The sequence below is a fragment of the Urocampus carinirostris genome, chromosome 17, assembly GCF_059441175.1.
Source record: "Urocampus carinirostris isolate Australia breed hairy pipefish chromosome 17, RoL_Ucar_1.0, whole genome shotgun sequence".
Lineage (NCBI taxonomy): Eukaryota > Metazoa > Chordata > Actinopteri > Syngnathiformes > Syngnathidae > Urocampus > Urocampus carinirostris.
The window spans coordinates 2,463,939-2,483,709 of record NC_142365.1 but is presented as its reverse complement, the minus strand read 5'-3'; the positions used below and the strand labels follow the sequence as shown (position 1 = coordinate 2,483,709).

General features: G+C 41.4%; 1 protein-coding gene across 2 annotated transcripts in view; it reads right to left on the bottom strand.

Moving 5' to 3' along the window:
• Positions 1-202: 202 nt before the first annotated feature.
• fgfr4 (fibroblast growth factor receptor 4) overlaps positions 203-19,771 on the bottom strand; it is a 33,251-nt gene continuing 13,682 nt past the window's right edge. For both annotated transcript variants that reach the window (XM_088320519.1, XM_088320520.1), the window contains exons 4-20: positions 19,618-19,768; positions 16,388-16,645; positions 15,408-15,500; positions 14,142-14,308; positions 13,944-14,067; positions 11,425-11,615; positions 11,213-11,351; positions 10,937-11,130; positions 10,723-10,868; positions 9,659-9,780; positions 9,478-9,588; positions 9,199-9,389; positions 3,575-3,697; positions 2,569-2,639; positions 2,360-2,497; positions 2,169-2,274; positions 203-801 (exon numbers count right to left, since the gene is read on the bottom strand). In XM_088320519.1, coding sequence (XP_088176645.1) covers positions 631-801; positions 2,169-2,274; positions 2,360-2,497; positions 2,569-2,639; positions 3,575-3,697; positions 9,199-9,389; positions 9,478-9,588; positions 9,659-9,780; positions 10,723-10,868; positions 10,937-11,130; positions 11,213-11,351; positions 11,425-11,615; positions 13,944-14,067; positions 14,142-14,308; positions 15,408-15,500; positions 16,388-16,645; positions 19,618-19,768 — 2,496 coding nt within the window. In that variant the 3' untranslated portion in view covers positions 203-630. The remainder of the gene's footprint in view (positions 802-2,168; positions 2,275-2,359; positions 2,498-2,568; positions 2,640-3,574; positions 3,698-9,198; positions 9,390-9,477; positions 9,589-9,658; positions 9,781-10,722; positions 10,869-10,936; positions 11,131-11,212; positions 11,352-11,424; positions 11,616-13,943; positions 14,068-14,141; positions 14,309-15,407; positions 15,501-16,387; positions 16,646-19,617; positions 19,769-19,771) is intronic.

Here is a 19,771-nt window from a genome sequence, read left to right as displayed (position 1 = left end):
CACATTGTCCACACCTCTAAAGAAGGCCCCCGACCTTCCCCCGCACTGGTCAGGACTGGGAGGCTTGGGTACAAAGAAGAATGGCCAGCAAGATAGCATCCCACCCCCCTTTGGCGGATAAAGGCCAGCCCATTCCCACTCCCACTCCATCCAAAAGACCCTCTCTGGTTTTCCGTCCCAAAGCATTCGAGGCATCAATCCGTTTCATGTCATACAAAATAATTTATGAAAGCAATTGTATCGGTGATATCACTTGATGATATAGATATATACATATAATACTTTATGATTCTACTATATTCACAGGAAATCCTCAATTCAGGCACTGCTTTTTTCTCTTTTCAACATAAAAGATCCTGAGATGTAAGACTTTTCGTTTTAAATAATGAACAACAAACTTAGAATAATCTTATATAGAGAGATTTACAATTAACAATGGCTTCTTTTCATACCATAGCAAAATAAATCTATACTTTCCTCGTTAAAATAAAACGTCTTTGAAAAATAAAGTTTGTCCAATGTGGGTGGCGGTCTTTTTCCCGTCTCAGCTTCCGGCGGTGATCCTCGAAGGTTGTCCCGTGGGTACAAAGGCCGTCCGTCCTCGGCGTAAAAAGCAGCGGAGCGGGGGTCTTATCGGAGGGCCGTTTTGGGGTGGGCGCGAGGGTCCCGATAGCCTAGCAAGCAGGGCCCCGCGGACTGCGCCTCGTGCGTGAAAACCGAGTCGTTGTCGGACGAACACGAGTCGGACGTATCCTCGCACGACGGAGAGTACTGCTCGAAAGGCGTCGACAGGTCCAAGTACTGCAGGGAGACACAAGAGGGCGCACTATTAGGATACGGGACGAGCTTTATTACTCTTGAGTCTACTTTTCTGCTGTGTTTTTCATTTTTTTTTTAATTTCAAACCTGACCTGATGCATTATTGACCGTATTTTCGGGACTATAAGGCGCACGTAAAACCCCAATTTGGCCAGAAATGTGAAAGTGCGCCTTATAAACCCAGCGCGCCTTATATACTGCATACAATAGAAGAGATTCAAAATACAAGAACGCATTTGTATAACATTGCATGCAAAAAGGAATCCATCTCAAGTCGTGGCGGTGAGAGCGCTGGCACTTTACCACTTAACCAACGGTGATACAGATGACATACAACTAGGCATTTGACTTTATCTTATGATCACACTATTTTTACACGATTTGAATTGTACATTCTGAAAGGTTAAACAGTCTCTCCACTTCTTCCCCAACAAAATACTCTTATGCAAGTATACATATTGCCACTCCTTTGCACATCTGTTCTCCTCTGCACTACCGTACTCCATTGTTATTGTTATTGAATAGTGACTTGTTTACCTGACTGCCCATTTTGCACATCTGTTCAGCTGCTCCTCTTGCACTCTTTGCACTACTGTATAGTACTCATAGCTATAATGATTTAGTATATTATTTAGTATTTCAATACTCCAACTCAATACTACATATTTATATCTGTACATTCAAGGAAAACTATGCGGGTCAGATGTATCGACATTTGGTTCCGTATACATGTTTACAAGAATGACAATAAAGTATATCTGAGTCTGATTCTGAATCTGAATCTGAATATTGAAGCGAGAGGTTGGTGAGTCGTGGAGAGACTGTCTAATCTATCAGAATGCACTGTGCAAACCGGTGTTGCTGGTACCTTGAGTAAAAACAATGTGACTATGGGATTACCTCGAATATGTTTTAACATGTCACCGAACCCTAACCCTAACCCCTAACCCTGACCCTAACCCCAACACCAACACCAACACCAACACCAACACCAACACCAACACCAACACCAACACCAACCCCAACCCCAACCCTAACCCTAACCCTAACCCTAATCCTAACCCCAACCCCAACCATTACCCTCACCCTAACCCTAACCCTAACCCCAACCCTATACATCTGGCGGTGTCAGAGCTCTGATTGCCACAACTCGGGTTTGATTCCAGTTGCATGAAATTTTTTGTGATTTTGAAATCGTACGTATATGTAGAGCCACCCGGTTATACGTAAATACACAAAGTAGCTCTTTCCATAGACCTAAATAGGACAAAGGGCTATTTTTGAGGGTTGAGCCTTCTAATCTATGGTACGTGAATTGTAACGTGAGCGACAGCAGACGTGATGTTTACCTCATCGGAGATGGACAGCAGCACCTTATCCAGTTCCTCCACCAGCTGTTTAAAGGTGGGCCTCTGGGTAGGAACCGCGTGCCAGCATTCACGCATCATCATGTAGCTGTCAACAAAGAACAGACCAGGAATTGAACATCACGAGGCGGATGCAGAAAACCGAGGTCTTCCGTTTAGCCACCGAAGCTCACAGTTCATGGGTGCAGTTTGAGGGCTTGTCCATGCGGTGTCCCTCCTTCAACAGCTTAAAGAGCTCCTCCACGGGAATCCCTGGGTACGGCGAGCCCCCCAGGGTAAAGATCTCCCACATGAGCACCCCAAAGGACCATCTGCCAAAGAGTGGTGAAGTTTGAACAAACCATCGGGAGGCGAAGGATACCGCGTGTGGCGTAGTGCTTACACGTCGCTCTGGTGCGTGTAGACTCGGTCGAACAAGGCTTCCGGCGCCATCCACTTGACTGGCAGGCGACCCTGCGCGGTGAAAGATTTGATACATTTGACTATAACGGATATTATAAAATCAACTACAAAGTAAGTACATGTACTCAGTTTGATGCAGTAGAGAGATTCACTGACTGTTTTTCTTCAAGTTACATTAGAAGGTTAGGCTGTCTGGAACGCATCAGACGTATTTTGATAACAGAATTCCTGTGAGTGCTGACGGGAGAAGGCCAGACGCACAAGGATGTCGGCATTGTTTTGAGAAGCGCTTTGCCGATATGAGTTTCGTTTAGACATAGCGGCGCCTTTAGGTGAGGAGGTGGTGAAGCTGGCATCTGGCCCACCCAGGGGAGGAGTCGGCACGCCCCATGGGAGGAGTCAACATGCCCCATGGGAGGGGCCGACGCCCCGACTTGTGAAAAGAACTTCAGAAGACGGAAGAAGAGACGGGAGATCAGATCGAGAATGAGAGGGAGGCTCGAAGAAGACTAATTAGACAATAATTTGGCTAAATTCGATGGAATTCACTTAGTTAAATTCTTTAAGAAAATAAGTCTTCCTCCGTGTGAAAATGTCGGCTATTCTTATTCCATCTTTTCCCAGAAAGAAACGAGCATGCATTGTTAGGAGAATGAAGTTTGTGTTTGATTAATAGAGTCACATAACTCATTCGAACAATTTGGTAAACGCTACATTTGTAATGTATTTAATTCCTAACAACGGGAATGGGCGGGGCACAGACACATTAGAACCCCGCCTCCCGGGTTGCCGTGCCGACGCAGCTGCACGCATTTAAAGCTACGACTTTCATTGTCCGACTGTAAAAGACACCTCCCGTCCCCGGCTGCCTTCCCCCCTTTGTAATTACGTCCCATTAGGCTGCCCGCCAATCAACGGTTAAACATAGGACCGGTGTCTCGCGGTACACTAAACTAAAAAGCGGCGAGGGAGGAGACAAGACTCACGTTGGTGGTCTTCTTATAGTAGTCGATCTGGTGGACACCCCTTGCCAGGCCGAAATCGGCGATTTTCATCACGTTGTCCTCCGTCACCAAGACGTTCCTGGCCGCTAAATCTCTGTGGATGCACTGCAAAAACAAAAACAGAAGATTGAAGGGGCCTTTCGGAAAACTTCACCAGAGCGATCAGAAGTAAGAAAAACCTAAGCTAACTGAGAAACTTCTGGCAGGACCCAGTGGGGTAGAATTCTATGATAGCTGGTTTGGTTGAGAATCTACTGTCGATGTTGCCGAACCCCACCAGTTTGATAGGCGCATTCAGCGAACCTTACATTAGTGTAAAATAAAAATAAAAATGTTCATCGAATTCTATTTCTCTATCTACCCTGGTCATATCCCTCGAGAGGGGTGACCGACAGCAAGACAACACATACAAAAAACAATAAAATAACCATGTCACTCAGTTCAGGGTGACACAACACACTCTTGAGTTCAACAGCAGAGCCCGACAGCTTTCACTGGTTTACCCCTGCCGCATCATACAGGTGCCCTGCCCATCCCTTAGAACACATCTAAACATCTCAATAACCTTTCACAACACCTCTCCACTTATTCCTATCACCAACAAGAGCTCTAGCTTCCATTATATTTAGACCTATTTCCTGCAGAGCACTCATAACACCATACATCCACATCAATGGCGGCCTTCCTCTTGGTCTCCTTCCATTTACTTCCGTTCTGTAGATCTTCTTCAACATTCGCTCCTCACCCATCCTCTTCAACGGAGCACTCTGTTATCTACATGCTTCCTCAGTTCCACACCTTACTCCAGTTCTGTCTTTCACAATTTCATTTCTCAATCTATCCAATCTTCTCACTCCTAACATACTCCCCAAACACTTTTGGATTTTGGGAGCATTTACCTTCGGTCACTGTCACCGATATGAGTTTATAAATGTCATGACATAACATACTCATATCTGTGATTTGGTAGTTTACAGTATTAAGTCTCAGTACTACTGCTTTTGTGATTGCTGCTATGACAGAATACTGGTTCTTCTTCAATGGTCTACAGGAGGTTATTGTAAGGTGCAAGTTATGAGCTCCAGGTAGGGTCCATCGAGTCTGTGAGAGGGTGTGCTTTGGAATCGGTTATTTTGAATAACATTGCATTTATATATATATATATATATATATATATATATATATATATATATATATATATATATATATATATATATATATATATATATATATATATATATATATATATATATATATATATATATATATATATATAAGCCATCTTTAAAGCAGCTGGCTTAACAATTATTTTACCAATTTGCGATATTGTACGCAACTTAATTTGATGCTGTAAGGGTTAGGTTGTTAATGATCTAATCACATACTCTGGCTCTCTACACCTTGAATTTAGCAAGCATTGTGTTTTTTAGGGCATTTCAAATCCTGCTGATAGGAGTCTGACTCCCATCCGGTTCTGTGATACATGAGAATCCATATTGTATAAATTCATCCGGCCACTTCCTTTTTTGGCTTGACATATTATGGACTTTAAAATGAAGAAAGTATCTTGCTATGGACTATAATGGCATCCCTTGTTGGATCACTCCTAAAATTCTGTGCAGCATTGTCACGTGATTCAATGATGGCCGACTATTACTACTCAAGGGGCATGCCATTGAGTATAGACATCATGAGCAATGTTCCCTGTCATTTTCCTTACGGGTCTGAGCATTCACATAAAGTCGGTGAGCAAGGCTTGAAACAACAGTGAGCAACGGCAATCCCAAGTGTGGCAACTAAATCATTATCAAACATGTCCAAAACTTGAATTACATTTTGCTGAGTTTCCGGCAATGCAAAATTATTTTTCTCTTTTGAATGAATTGACTCACTATGTTGATAGTTCTGTATCTTGAGTCGGTTGCAAGATACAGAACTGTATTTAATCACATTTTTTTTAGTGGAAGTACAATGTTGGCAACAAGGTTGACCTGGTATAATTGGAAATTATTTGAATGCAACACAAACTTTTTATTCTTTTTCCCAGTTTTTTTTTCTTCGATTTTTTTAAAAATTCCTTTAAAAAGATCTCATTGTGTTTATTTTTTCCTAGCTGTTACTTTTTTCTTTTTGTTCTCTATTTAATTCTTTTCTTTTGTTTCTATCTTTTCTTTTTTTCTGTTTTTTTTCTGAATTTTTCCTTCTTTTTTCTCTTCCTTTTGTTTCTTTTGTCTCAGCTTTTCACTACTTTTTCATTTTGGTATTTTTTCTTTTTTGTTCTATCCCCCCCCCCCTTCCTTTAAGTCATTTTGTGCACAATTTTACATAATATTTGGTCGTGTAGGGATGAAAGAAGCAAAAACAACCTAAAGAGCCGTTTGGGACCCGAAAGAGCCGGTTCTTTTTAGTGAGCCGTGCCGAAGAAGCCGCTTCTCGAAAAACTCTACTGACTTTACTCGACTTTGTTCTACTTCGACCTTGACTTCAAAATACCGCATTAGAACACAGCGTCAGGGGAACCCGTGTATTTTGACCTTCATGCACTGTAACTTTGACTGAATTCGCTTCTTAATAAACAATTTGGAGCCCTGATTTTTGTGCGCTGGCTAGATTTTCTTGTGCGCTTAGATTATGCAGGCAGTGCGCAATTGCGCAGCTTGGAGGGACCATTGATCATGAGTCGGATAGATCGAACCCATGTTAAGAACCACTTGAAGATTTTATGGAGGCGGTAGGAAGAGTACCTTGTCGGAAAGCGCCATCTCCACATAGCCAATACTAAAATCCCAAATCTCTTAAAGTCTACAAGACTTGCCCAACGCAGGTTCGGGTTTGACATTTTTCTAAGCCTTGGTCAGTGTCAACACACAAATGGATGGAATTTTACTCAAGGCAAACATCTTAAAATAGAAAAGCGGGAGTTTGGAGGCACAGGGGGAAGGTTTTGAAAGTCACTGTTTATCCGACTGGAATGGCTGTCATTAAAGCTTATTTTGGTTTTGGTAGGAAATAGACTCTGGCTTTTTGTGAGAGCGGCCTGGGTTTGCGGGTCTTCCCATAATGGAGGGTTACTTTCAGGCTCTGGCAGCGGCCCGGCGGCCCAGAAACCCGACGCCGACGCCCAGACCTTCTGTTTGCTAACAGATTTATGGCGGTGCTAAAAGGGACAAAAGCCTAAAGATGGCGGGGACGGACAGATGGACGGCGGAGAGTAAACAGGCCTGGATTCTGAGACGGCGACTGGCAGACAAAGGGACATGTTGATAAGCGAGAGCGCCGAGTTTGCCGGAAAATAAGAACAGGAAAGAAGGAAGGGACTATTGGAATAAAATGATCCCCATCTGGACTGTAGCTCTTAAAGCTTGCTCATTAAACACCTCAATTCAAACTTAACAACTTTCAGGGCATCCGATTTCAAACCTTCCATTTTCTTTTCTCCGTTTCCTGTCCAAGCTCACAATTGCGTTCTAGCGGTGGCATCCACATGGGATCCCACAAAGACTGGCCAGAATGTAGCACTATTTAAATACTCTATAGCAACACATAACATTGGGTATTTATGTATTATATTCCTTTTACTTTATTATTGTTTTATTTTCAACACAAGGATACTGCTGGAAGTGGGAATTTCCCTACGGGATGAATAATCTATCCGTCTATCTATCTATCTATCTATCTATCTATCTATCTATCTATCTATCTATCTATCTATCTATCTATCTATCTATCTATCTATCTATCTATCTATCTATCTATCTATCTATCTATCTATCTATCTATCTATCTATCTATCTATCTAGACATCTATCTAGACATCTATCTATCTATCTATCTATCTATCTATCTATCTATCTATCTATCTATCTATCTATCTAGACATCTATCTATCTATCTATCTATCTAGACATCTATCTATCTATCTAGACATCTATCTATCTATCTAGACATCTATCTATCTAGACATCTATCTATCTAGTCATCTATCTATCTAGACATCTATCTATTTATCTATCTATCTATCTATCTATCTATCTATCTATCTATCTATCTATCTATCTATCTATCTATCTATCTATCTATCTATCTATCTATCTATCTATCTATCTATCTATCTATCTATCTATCTATCTATCTATCTATCTATCTAGACATCTATCTAGACATCTATCTAGACATCTATCTATCTATCTATCTATCTATCTATCTATCTATCTAGACATCTATCTATCTATCTAGACATCTATCTATCTATCTAGACATCTATCTATCTAGACATCTATCTATCTATCTAGACATCTATCTATCTATCTAGACATCTATCTATCTAGACATCTATCTATCTAGTCATCTATCTATCTAGACATCTATCTATTTATCTATCTATCTATCTATCTATCTATCTATCTATCTATCTATCTATCTATCTATCTATCTATCTATCTATCTATCTATCTATCTATCTATCTATCTATCTATCTATCTATCTATCTATCTATCTATCTATCTATCTATCTATCTATCTATCTATCTATCCATCTATCTAGACATCTATCTATCTATCTAGACATCTATCTATCTAGACATCTATCTAGACATCTATCTATCTAGACATCTATCTATTTATCTAGACATCTATCTATCTAACTATCTATCTATCTATCTATCTATCTATCTATCTATCTATCTATCTATCTATCTATCTATCTATCTATCTATCTATCTATCTATCTATCTATCTATCTATCTATCTATCTATCTATCTATCTATCTAGACATCTATCTATCTATCTATCTATCTATCTATCTAGACATCTATCTAGACATCTATCTATCTATCTAGACATCTATCTAGACATCTATCTATCTATCTATCTATCTATCTATCTATCTATCTATCTATCTATCTATCTATCTATCTATCTAGACATCTATCTATCTATCTATCTATCTATCTATCTATCTATCTATCTATCTATCTATCTATCTATCTATCTAGACATCTATCTATTTATCTATCTATCTATCTATCTATCTATCTATCTATCTATCTATCTAGACATCTCTCTAGACATCTATCTATCTATCTATCTATCTATCTATCTATCTATCTATCTATCTATCTATCTATCTATCTATCTATCTATCTATCTATCTATCTATCTAGACATCTATCCATCTATCCATCTATCTAGACATCTATCTATCTATCTAGACATCTATCTATCTAGACATCTATCTAGACATCTATCTATCTAGACATCTATCTATTTATCTAGACATCTATCTATCTATCTATCTATCTATCTATCTATCTATCTATCTATCTATCTATCTATCTATCTATCTATCTATCTATCTATCTATCTATCTATCTATCTATCTATCTATCTATCTATCTATCTATCTATCTATCTATCTATCTATCTATCTATCTATCTATCTATCTATCTATCTATCTATCTATCTATCTAGACATCCATTCATTGTTTTTCGTTAACTCACCCAACACTGAGTAGTTATATATTGTTTGTGTAGTAGTTACCTAAACTCCAAACCACGTTTTACTGAGATACTCGCAAACATCTGAAGAAGAAAGTCCAGCATACCCGTTTAGAAGCAAGGTACTCCATTCCTCGCGCGACCTGGTAGGCGCAAGACAGCAAGTCCTTAAAGGTGAGCTGCTCCTCTGGCACTTTGGTCACGTCAAAGGTGTAGTCCATGCCCGGTGGCCGTCTGGCTCGCAGGTACTCACGCAGACTTCCCTTGGAAGCGTACTCAACAAGTACATAGAGAGGTCCTGTTTCCAGGTAGGGCCACATTTAAACAAGGTTGCTTCTAGGTTTTTTTGGGACTAATTGTCCACCCCGGTGTTGCTTGGAACTCACCATCCTGAGTACAGACTCCGAGAAGGTTGATGATGTTTTTGTGTTTGTCCATCACTTTCATAAGCTCCATTTCTGAGATGAGGTCAGCCAGATCTTTGTCTGTGGCATCATCTGTAACAGTAAAGAAAATAGATAAACAGACTGGCACACTTATAACTTTATGGGCGTCATTTTTTTTTACCTTTAAGCATCTTAACCGCAACTGTCGAAGCTTGGTCCAGAGCCTCCTTGTTGATGCCGTAGGCCTCGGCTCGAACCACTTGGCCGAAGCAGCCTTCCCCCAGAGGTTTACCCAGTATTAAGCTAGAAGAGAGATCGAGGGGTCCAAATGAAAAGTTTGAAGCCGTCGTTTGGGGCTTGGGTTATTTCCAACACAGGTTCCTTTTCAGTCATGACAAGAGACAGAGCTACCGTAAATTCCGGACTATAAGCCGCTACTTTTTTCCCTAACTTTCAACCCTGCAGCTTATTCAGTGATGCGGCCAATTTATGTCATTTTTCTAATGGCCGCTAGTGGCGCTCGAGTGTTGCTACCATTAACTGCCCTGTCAAAGCTATATTATTATTATTAAAGCTTTGAAAACTCTCTCGGTGTACCGTCTTGCTTTGTAAATATGTGTAACCCATGTATAATATGTATTTGCAACTGTATATTTTTGTAATGTATTTATCCTAGACACTTATTCTGATATGTTTTGCACGGATGAACGAAAAATGAGGGGCGGAACAAACGCGGGGTGCCGAGTTTAAGTGGGGACCGCTAAAGGTGAGGGACAGACAAGGAAAGAAGAGGGCGTAAAAAGTTGGTTAAAGAAAAAGGAGTTACGTGAGTAAATGTGTTCATCTGATATATTTTTCCCACCCTTACCTTTGGAAATATACACTTTTTTCCTTGGATTACTTTCAACGGGACCCGGACTCTGCAGGTCTGCATTAAACCTTAAGTATCATTTTCCGTTCATTTTGCCGGCTGTGTTTTGTGGACTTTAATGAAGGACATTTAGTTTCAATCGCGGTACTTGAAGTCGGGTTTGGGTTAATTTTGTGTTTGTGTTACATGTTTAAATGTGGGCGTATGCGGCTTAAATACAGGTGCGGCTTGTGTATGTACAAAATCGGTTTTCCTCTTAAAATGTGGTGGGTGCGGCTTATAATCAGGTGCGCTCTATAGTCCGGAATTTACGGTATTTACATTACAGCTTTGAACACAATTTACAACGAATGATGTCATTCGGGGTATCTTACTTGTCTCTGGGGAACTCCCAGTCAGGATCGTGCGGTATTTCAAATTCCATCACTCCGGCCAGCATGGGAGAGCAGCCGGAAGAAAGCCGAGCCACTCTCATCAAAGACGCACTGGACTTTCCTGAGGAGTTGGAGTCCACCGAGTACTGAACAGAAAAGGAACTTTACATCTTGCGCTCGGATTACGGAATCCGGTTTTAGCCGTGATGCGCACCTGTCGACGCAGCGGAAACTTGGAAAGCTTCTGGACCGGCAGGGCGTCAAACGGCTCCCGTCTGGGGTGGACTTGCATCCGACACAACACCACGATGACGATGGCCATGACCAAAGCCAGAAAGCCACAAGCGTAGATAATGATGTCGGTGTACTTGGTCTCAATAGTGTCCATTGCATCTGCAGCTTCTTCCTCTGCGACAAAAGTGAAAGTTCAACGAAAGTTGAAACACAGTGCCGAGAGGTTGTCAGAAGAAGAATTCGGTTTTGGCTTTACCTGAAAGGACGGTGAGCCAGGCTGATTGGTAGGTAAATCCGATCGAATTTCCTGCTAGACAAGTGTACTCTCCGGCGTCCTCCATGGTGACTTTGGACAGGTAAAGCACCTCTACCTCGGACATATTCAAACTCCCGGTCTGCGTTAATTATCAGAGACAGGAGGTTAGAAGGATGGTCTTTGTGCCTCCGAAATATCAAAGCGCCACCGACCTTAAGAACCTGGACGTAGGGCGTTCCGTCAGGACCGTATCGGCTTCCGTTCCTCTCGATGTGTTTGAGCCACTGAATGTGTGGCTGTGCGTCACTGTACACCTTGCACTGGAACTGGACATCACTGCCCACCACTGCTGTGGTGTTGGCCGGAAGACCTGCCTGAAGGATTGGCCTGTGAGGGGAGCGCTCTAAAAGGAAACGAAGGTAGAACCAAATGAGCAAAGGTCTAGACCAGGACTGTCCAAACATATCAGAAAGCAGGAGGCCAGGTTTGGTAAGCTAAAAATGTGTGAGTGCCGACTATTCAGCCTGGCATTCTCTCAAAACTCAGTTAGCTTTGGCCATCAGACCTTGTAGCTCGCCTTTAGAGTATTTACATTTGAAAAAGCGTCGTTGTGCCGTTAAAACAGCTTCCGGTTGCTTCACCTTTTCACAGTGTCCGTTTCCAGTCAGCTTTTTGTAGGAAACGGGATGGGCGGCAATTCTCACAGAACGCCACGGTCAAATTTTTTTTTAAACAAATATATTTTATACTGCGGTAAACATTGCTGGTGGGCCACATATTATTTATTTCATGACATAGGCCTGACTTTGGACTAGTGTTGACAAGTGATTTGAGGAAAAAGTAAAAGAAATTCTGAAATATAGGGGATAAAACCTCGCCAGGGTAAAACTATTTACACACCCAGTAAAAATTTTTTTAAAATAAGGGATTTTTTTCTTCGAATCTCATTGACAGCTGGGGTCACTTTGATCTACAGTTGTCAATGTTCACAGCAGTCACAAAAACAGCAGTTTTTGAGAGTAAGTCACTGAATCCTGAAAGGGGGATGCCACATGTGCGATCCCTTCTCAAGGTTTCTTCATTTTCCTCATGTTGAGGTTTTTTGAGTTTTTCCTTGCTCTCATGTTGGTTCCAGATCAGGGGATGGTGTAATAATAGTCTGAAAAAATAGTCTATGTAATAACCTGTTCAGCCCTTTGAGACTCTTTGTGATTAAGGGCTATACAAATAAAAATAACTTGACTTGACATTCTCTGATGGTGTTTTCTGTCTGGTTAGTCTTCTCCACAAGTCAGCTCGACCCTGCTGCGCTTGGACAGGAAACAAATGAACAAACAAGCCCACTGGCCTCCTCAATCTCCAGTGACAGGTCAGGTAGAAAACAGCTTTGGACGCCACATCCTGCCGGCCATTGCGGACGCCAGGCGCCCCGTCACCTTTTGCTCGTTCCCCCCGATTAGCCTCCCGTTCACAGTGGAGGCTTTCATTTGGAGACGTGAGGCTTTTTCCACAAGAGCTCACTAATGACCACTGCCATGAATACAGTCAGTCAGACGGCACGGCTTGGAAATCTAACTTTTAAGATCAAATTACTGTATTTTCCGCACTATAAGGCGCACTTAAAAGCCTTTATTTTTTCAAAAGCTGACCATGCGCCTTATAATACAGTGCGCCTTATATATGGATCAATATTAAGTCGCAAAGTCTTGCAACTAATGCAAGCAGCCGCCGACTCGTCCGCAGTGTATGCTGGGATTTATATACCGGCGTTTCGTTTCCTAACCAATGTGTCAATCATCATTCGAATCAGTCACTATTGGCTAAAGTTATTCGGAGGATCCTTTCTATCATTTACAGGCTCGCATAGACTAAAGGGGCAAAACAAAGCCTGCAATTGGCCGAAAAAGATGAATGCGAATCACACGTCGGGTTGCACTACGGCATAGAGAAAACATTTTTTTACTATTCTGTATTTGTAAATATTTGACTCTCCTGGATTTACTACACTCACGGTTGTAAGACCATGGTTACGTATCATTATTGAACGTGATGGCTGCAAGAGAACTTAGGTGAGCTATGCGGCTTTATATTTTCCCGGTATCTTGTTTTAGAACGATCTTGATGTTTCTGTGATGAGTCTATTTTTAAACTCAATTCAATTCAAAGTGTTTGTTGTCATATGCACGGTAAAGAACCCCGTTTCCCCGCACGATGAAATTCTTACTTTGCTGTCCACACAGTTGCCAGCAAAAAATAGAACGGAAAGTAAGAAATGGTTGGCATTTCTTGAATCCCAAGAGTTTAACCTTCCGAATGATATGTGGAAGGACGCATTTGAGAGATTGGTGACATCGTACAGACACTTTTTCCGTACATGTCTGAGACACGTATTTGCTTCTTTGCAAGCTTTTGGAATGTTAAGGGGGTAATCAGTTGGACTGAACTATCTGACTGTTTTGTCGACGTTCCCATTGTAGCGCCTTATAATCCGGTGCGCCTTATGTATGGAAAATATAGGACCAAAAACTATTTTTGGGGAGTGCGCCCCTATAACCCGGTGCGCCTTATAGTGCGGAAAATACGGTAGTTTTATAGAATTAGAGCTCGCCCAGGGAAACTCGACTTTACAGCATTTTAACACGCGCTGGCCAATTCCGAAGCTGTAAAAATGTTTGGCGTCGAGAAACCTCAACGGGAATTCCCCCCCGGATTGACAAATTTGGAATCTTACCCAAGACATCAAGGACATAGCTGTGAGAAATGGAGCCGTATTTATTTTCCACCGTGCAAGTGTAGTTTCCCCTGTCTGAAGGCACCACGCTCTCCATCACCAGGCTCCAGTGTTGATGCCTCAGCTGACAGGAAGACAAAAAACAGGCAGTGACCCTAACTGTGAAGCAGGGCTCCATCCAAAAGGAAACCGTTGTACCTTGATGCCCCCGATGCGATGCTCGCCTCTGAACTCCCTTCCGTTTTTGAGCCAGCGTATACCGGGCATAGGGCTGCCCATGGCCGGGCAACGAAACTTCACTGTGTTGCCCGCCGGGACGGCATACAGCTTCTTTTCCATACGCTGGGTGTGGGTCCAGTAAGGACCTTAGAAGACCAGAACACAGGTAAGACTTATAAGCAATGTTCCCTCTAATTTTATTTATGGGTCTGAGCATTCACACAAAGTTGGTGAGCAACGCTTGAAACAACAGTGAGCAACCATAATCCCAAGTGTGGCAAGATCATTCATTATCAAACATGTCAAGTTACATTTTGCTGAGTTTCCGGCAATGCAAAATTATTTTTCTCTTTTGAATGAATTGACTCATGTACGATGGCCTACAAACGTCATTTGTTCTTACAATTCTTTCACAAGATATTCATTTCTTTTTATTTCCTGATATATTTTGTCGCATAATATTAACATTTTTGGGGGCTTATTTAATCAGTTGTACAGAACTGTATCACATTTTTAGTGGAAGTATAATGTTGGCTACAAGATTCACTTGATATGATTGGAAATTATTTGAATGCAACACAAACTTTTTATTCTTTTTTTCTGGGTTTTTTTCTACTTTTTTTAAAAATTCCTTTAAAAAAATCTCATTGTGTTCATTTTTTCCGAGCTGTTCCTTTTTTCTTTTTGTTCTCTATTTACTTTTTCCTACATTTCTTTCTTTTCATTTTTCTGACTTTTTTCTAAAATTTTCCTTCTTTTTTTCTCTTCCTTTTGTTTCTTTTTTTTCTCAGCTTTTCACTACTTTTTCATTTTGGCATTTTTTTCCTTTTTTGTTCCATTCCCCCCTTCCTTTAAGTCATTTTGTGCATAATTTTACTTAATATTTGGTCACGTTGGGATGAAAGAAGCAAAAACAACCTGAAGAGCCATTTAGGACCCGAAAGAGCCGGTTCCTTTTAGTGAGCCGAGCCGAAGAAGCCGGTTCTTGACATACTCTACTAACTTTACTCAACTTTGTTTGACTTCAAAATACCGCATTCAGGACACAACGTCAGGGGAACCCGTGTATTTTGACCTTCATGCACTGTCACTTTGACTTAAGTCGCTTCTTAATAAGTAATTTTGAGCCCTGATTTTTGTGCGCTGGCTAGATTTTCTTCTGCGCCGCGCAGCTTAGAGGGAACACTGCTTACAAGGCTCTCAAAATTGCATATACAGAAGCTTCACTGCAAACCAGTAACACACCTCTAGAAAGGTAAACTTGGTCGTTTTCCACCTCTATCGTCGGGTCATCCAGACCATCCTCATCGTCGTAATTATCTCCCGAGCCCAGTGAGTCTACAAAGTAAAGACAGTTATTGTGACCATGTCAGTGTTCATTTTACCTCTGAAAAATGATGGGGACTGGCATGCTCAAAAATCTATGGGTCCCAACAGAGATCTAGGGCTCCCCAAAATTTAGTGTGCTCCATGCCCTTACAAACTGTCGTATTTTCCCTTAAAAAATCCCCAAAAATCTTTTTTTTTTCAAACATGTTTATTTATGTAGTTTAACATGTTATATCATATATATTGTTAATGAATTGTCGATGTTGCTCGACATGAATGAGGTTTATTATAAAAAAAGTTCGAAATTGAAGTCGATTGGACGTTCACTGTAGAAGGAAACAACGCATGCAAATAGAATGAAGTAGAATACTACATTTTCTTATTCAAATTATGAATTCATTTTCTGCATTCAATTATTGTTGGTAATATACTGATTAAAGAGATAACCACAAACCTGTCTTTTTTTCATTTTCTCCTTTTATACTTCCTTTTTTTTCTTAACTTCTTTATACAACATAATTCGTAATATCAATCATCAAAGCAAGTGAGCCGTTGGAGATCCGGCTCTCTTTAATGAGTTGAGCCGAAAAAGCCTGTTCTCTAAAAAGAGACGGACTTTCACTACACAACTCGAACTCGAGATCGGCGTGGAGACGAAAACTCGAACCGCGAGACCAAAACAACAATGGAGGATCTGCCTGACGAAAAGTTTGGAGTGCGGTAAATCTTTGTTAAAAAATGATATGACAATTTCGTGTCAAAAAAGTTGCGTCCCGGGGACGCACGGTGATTTGACACGATGCGTCCCCAGCAGAAATCATGCGTCTAGGACGCGGCCAAACCAGAACTCTGCCATGTCTATGTACCCTATTGTGAGTGGTGACTGCTATCCTTACCAGTCACAGTGACCATGAAGTTTTGCACCGGTCCTCTGGTTCCACGGCGAGCGCACACATAAACCCCGGAGTCCTCGTATGTAAGGTCGGCGATTTCCATGGCGACGCCACGGATCTGGATTCTTGGCGTGGGGACCAACCGGGTTCCTTCTTTGTACCAGCTGACCGCCATTCCAGGCCGAGAACTTTGTTCGCAGCGTAATTTCAGAACTTGTCCCGGCTCGAGGAGGAGATGCTTTGCTGGATCCCTGAAAACATCTAGAATAGGAACAAACAAGTACCGTAAATTCCGGGCTATAGAGCGCACCTAATTATAAGCCGCACCCACCACATTTTAAGAGGAAAACCGATTTGGTACTTACACATGCCGCACCTGTATATAAGCCGCATGCGCCCACATTAAAACATGTAACACAATCACAAAATTAGCCCAAACATGGCTTTGAGTCCCGCGATTGTAACTGAATATAAAGTACACAGTCCAAAAATCACAGCCGGCATAATGAACAGAAAATGATACCGGTACTTAAGGTTTGATGCAGACCTGCAGAGTCCGGGTGCCCGTTGAAACTAATCCAAGGAAAAAAAGTCTATATTTCCAAAGGTAAGGGTGGGAAAAATATATATCCACTCTTGTCCGCCGCGACAACAGGTCTCACTCAACTTTACCCCACTTCCCATCAGCCCGCGTTTGCTCTGCCTCTCTTTTTTAATTCGCAAAACATATCAGAATAAGTGTCTCAAATAAATATATTACAAAAATATATAGGTGCAAATACATATTATACATCGGTTACACATATTTACAAAGAAAGACAGTATACCGAGAGAGTTTTCAATTATATAATATTATAACTTTCATCCCAAACTGTGCCTGTGAAGGGTAGCAAAACGCTACTAGCAACACGCTCGCAACACAGTAAACGGGTCTGTTAAAAAAAACATACCGTACTTGTAGAAACCATGGTAAACCGTCCTCATCTTCCTCCTTACAACTGACGTCATCAAAGTCGTCTTCCCCAGTATGGGAAAGAGATTTTGTCATATAGACGTGGTCCCACGCTCCCTTATTCAAAAACACGCTAGCAACACGCTCGCAAAGTGAAGTTTACATGCAGTAGCTCTGTGTCCTTCCTTATCGGACTGCTCGTTTGCTTTTAGCTCGAAAGCTACGTCATATCCCTTTTTTTTTCAATTTGCATGATGAGGATATGTCTACGCTAATTTAATTTGTGCACAAGCTAAGAAGTTGCAGTCTTCCTCGGCGCATATATTCCACCGGTCTAAATCTTACCTTTTGTACTCGAGCGCCGCTGGCGGCCGTTAGAAAAATGACATAAATCGGCCGCATCACTGTATAAGCCGCAGGGTTGAAGGTTTGGGAAAAAAGTAGCGGCTTATAGTCCGGAATTTACGGTGAGTGGAAAGTGGAAAGGATAATAAAGTGGTCTGATAGCAGGACTGGACGAAAGCGACGAGTCTATGTGTTACCTCTTCATCTAACCCCTCACGCCCTTTATTTCAAAACAATGATATTGCCATGGAAACCAGGACTGCCAGACCGACCTGACCCCATACCCTCCTCCACGATCTCGATCCTATCCTTTTTGTTGTCCCTTTTTGTGGATTCTTGTGGTCCTGGAGCAAATACCGTGAAGCGCCCTCCTCTCTTGGTTCCGTTTAAACAAACTTACAAAATGTTTGGGGAGAAAAGGAAGCTAATGAACATGTCAAAGTGTGACACTAGAGGGAGGGTGGCGAGTTTTCATTAGAAATCTCTGGGTCTCAGTTTTTCCCATTCTTGCATTTTGCATTGCACAAGGCTAGACTTTCTGTGCGGAGTTTGTATGTTCTCCCCGTGCTTGCGTGGGTTTCCTCCGGGCACTCCAGTTTCCTCCCACATTCCAAAAACCATGCATTTCAGGTGAATTGGCCGGTCCTAATTGTCCCTAGGTGTGAATGAGCGAATGAGTTGTCTGTCCCCGTGTGCCCTGCGATTGGCTGGCAAGCAGTTCAGGGTGTCCCCTGCCCACTGCCCGAAGATGGCTGGGATGGGCTCCAGTCCCCCCGCGACCCTACTGAGGATAAGCGGTACGGCTAATGAGATGAGACAAGGCTATGGTCAATTTGTGAAACATTTCATAAAGAGCAATACCTTGTGGGATTAAGGTTTTCATGGCGTCCATTGCTTTAGAATTAATGGTCCCTGAGCGTTCCCTCTAACAATTGCGCACTGCTCGCACATTCTCAGCGCACGAGAAAATCTAGCCAGCTCTCAAAAATGAGGGCTCAAAATTACTAATTAAGAAGCGATTTAAGTCAAAGTTAGAGTGCATGAAGGTCAAAATACACGGATTCCCCTGACGTTGTGTCCAAAATGCGATATTTTGAAGTCGAGTCGAAGTAAAAAGAAGTTGAGTAAAGTTAGTACAGTTGTGTAGAACTGGCTTCTTCGGCTCGGCTCATTAAAAGGAACCGGCTCTTTCGGGTCCTAAACGGCTCTTCGGGTTGTTTTTGCTTCTTTAATCCTAACATGACCAAATACGATGTAAAATTATGCACAAAATGACTAAAAGGAAGGGGGGAATAGAACAAAAAAGAAAAAAAAAAGAAAATTAAAAAGTAGTGAAAAGCTGAGAAAAAAAGAAACAAAAGAAAAGAGAAAAAAAGAAGGAAAAATTTAGAAAAAAAAACTGAAAAAAAGAAAAGAAAGAAATGTAGGAAAAAAGCAAATAGAGAACAAAAAGAAAAAAGGAACAGCTCGGAAAAAATAAACACAATGAGATTTTTTTTAAAGGAATTAAAAAAAAAGTAGAAAAAACAGGGTATAAAGAAGGAAATGATATTAAGTGAATCTTGTTGCCAACATTGTACTTCCACTAAAAATGTGATTAAGTACAGTTCTGTATCTCACAACTGACGAAATAAGCCCCCAAAAATGTTAATATTATGCGACAAAATATATCAGGAAATAAAAAGAAATGGATATCTTTTGAAAGAATTGTAAGAACACACGACGTTTGCAATAGTACATGAGTCACTTGCATTGCCGGAAACTCAGGAAAATGTAACTTGATATCAAGTTTTGGACATGTTTGATGAGTCATTATCTTGCCACACATGGGATTATGGTTGCTCACAGTTGTTTCAAGCTTTGCTCACCGACTTTGTGTGAATGTTGTTGTGTTCCGTATAAATGGCTGATAGTTAGTTTGATCGTAGGATTTTACCTGGCAAGACTTGGACCCACGCGGACTGCATGGACTGCACAGTTTTCCCTCTGTGTCGGCTCTCCGCCATGCAGACGTACTCTCCAGCATCTTCTAGGCTGATGTTGGACAGCTGCAAGGTGTTCACCTTGGAGCCGTTGTTTTCCAAGGCCTG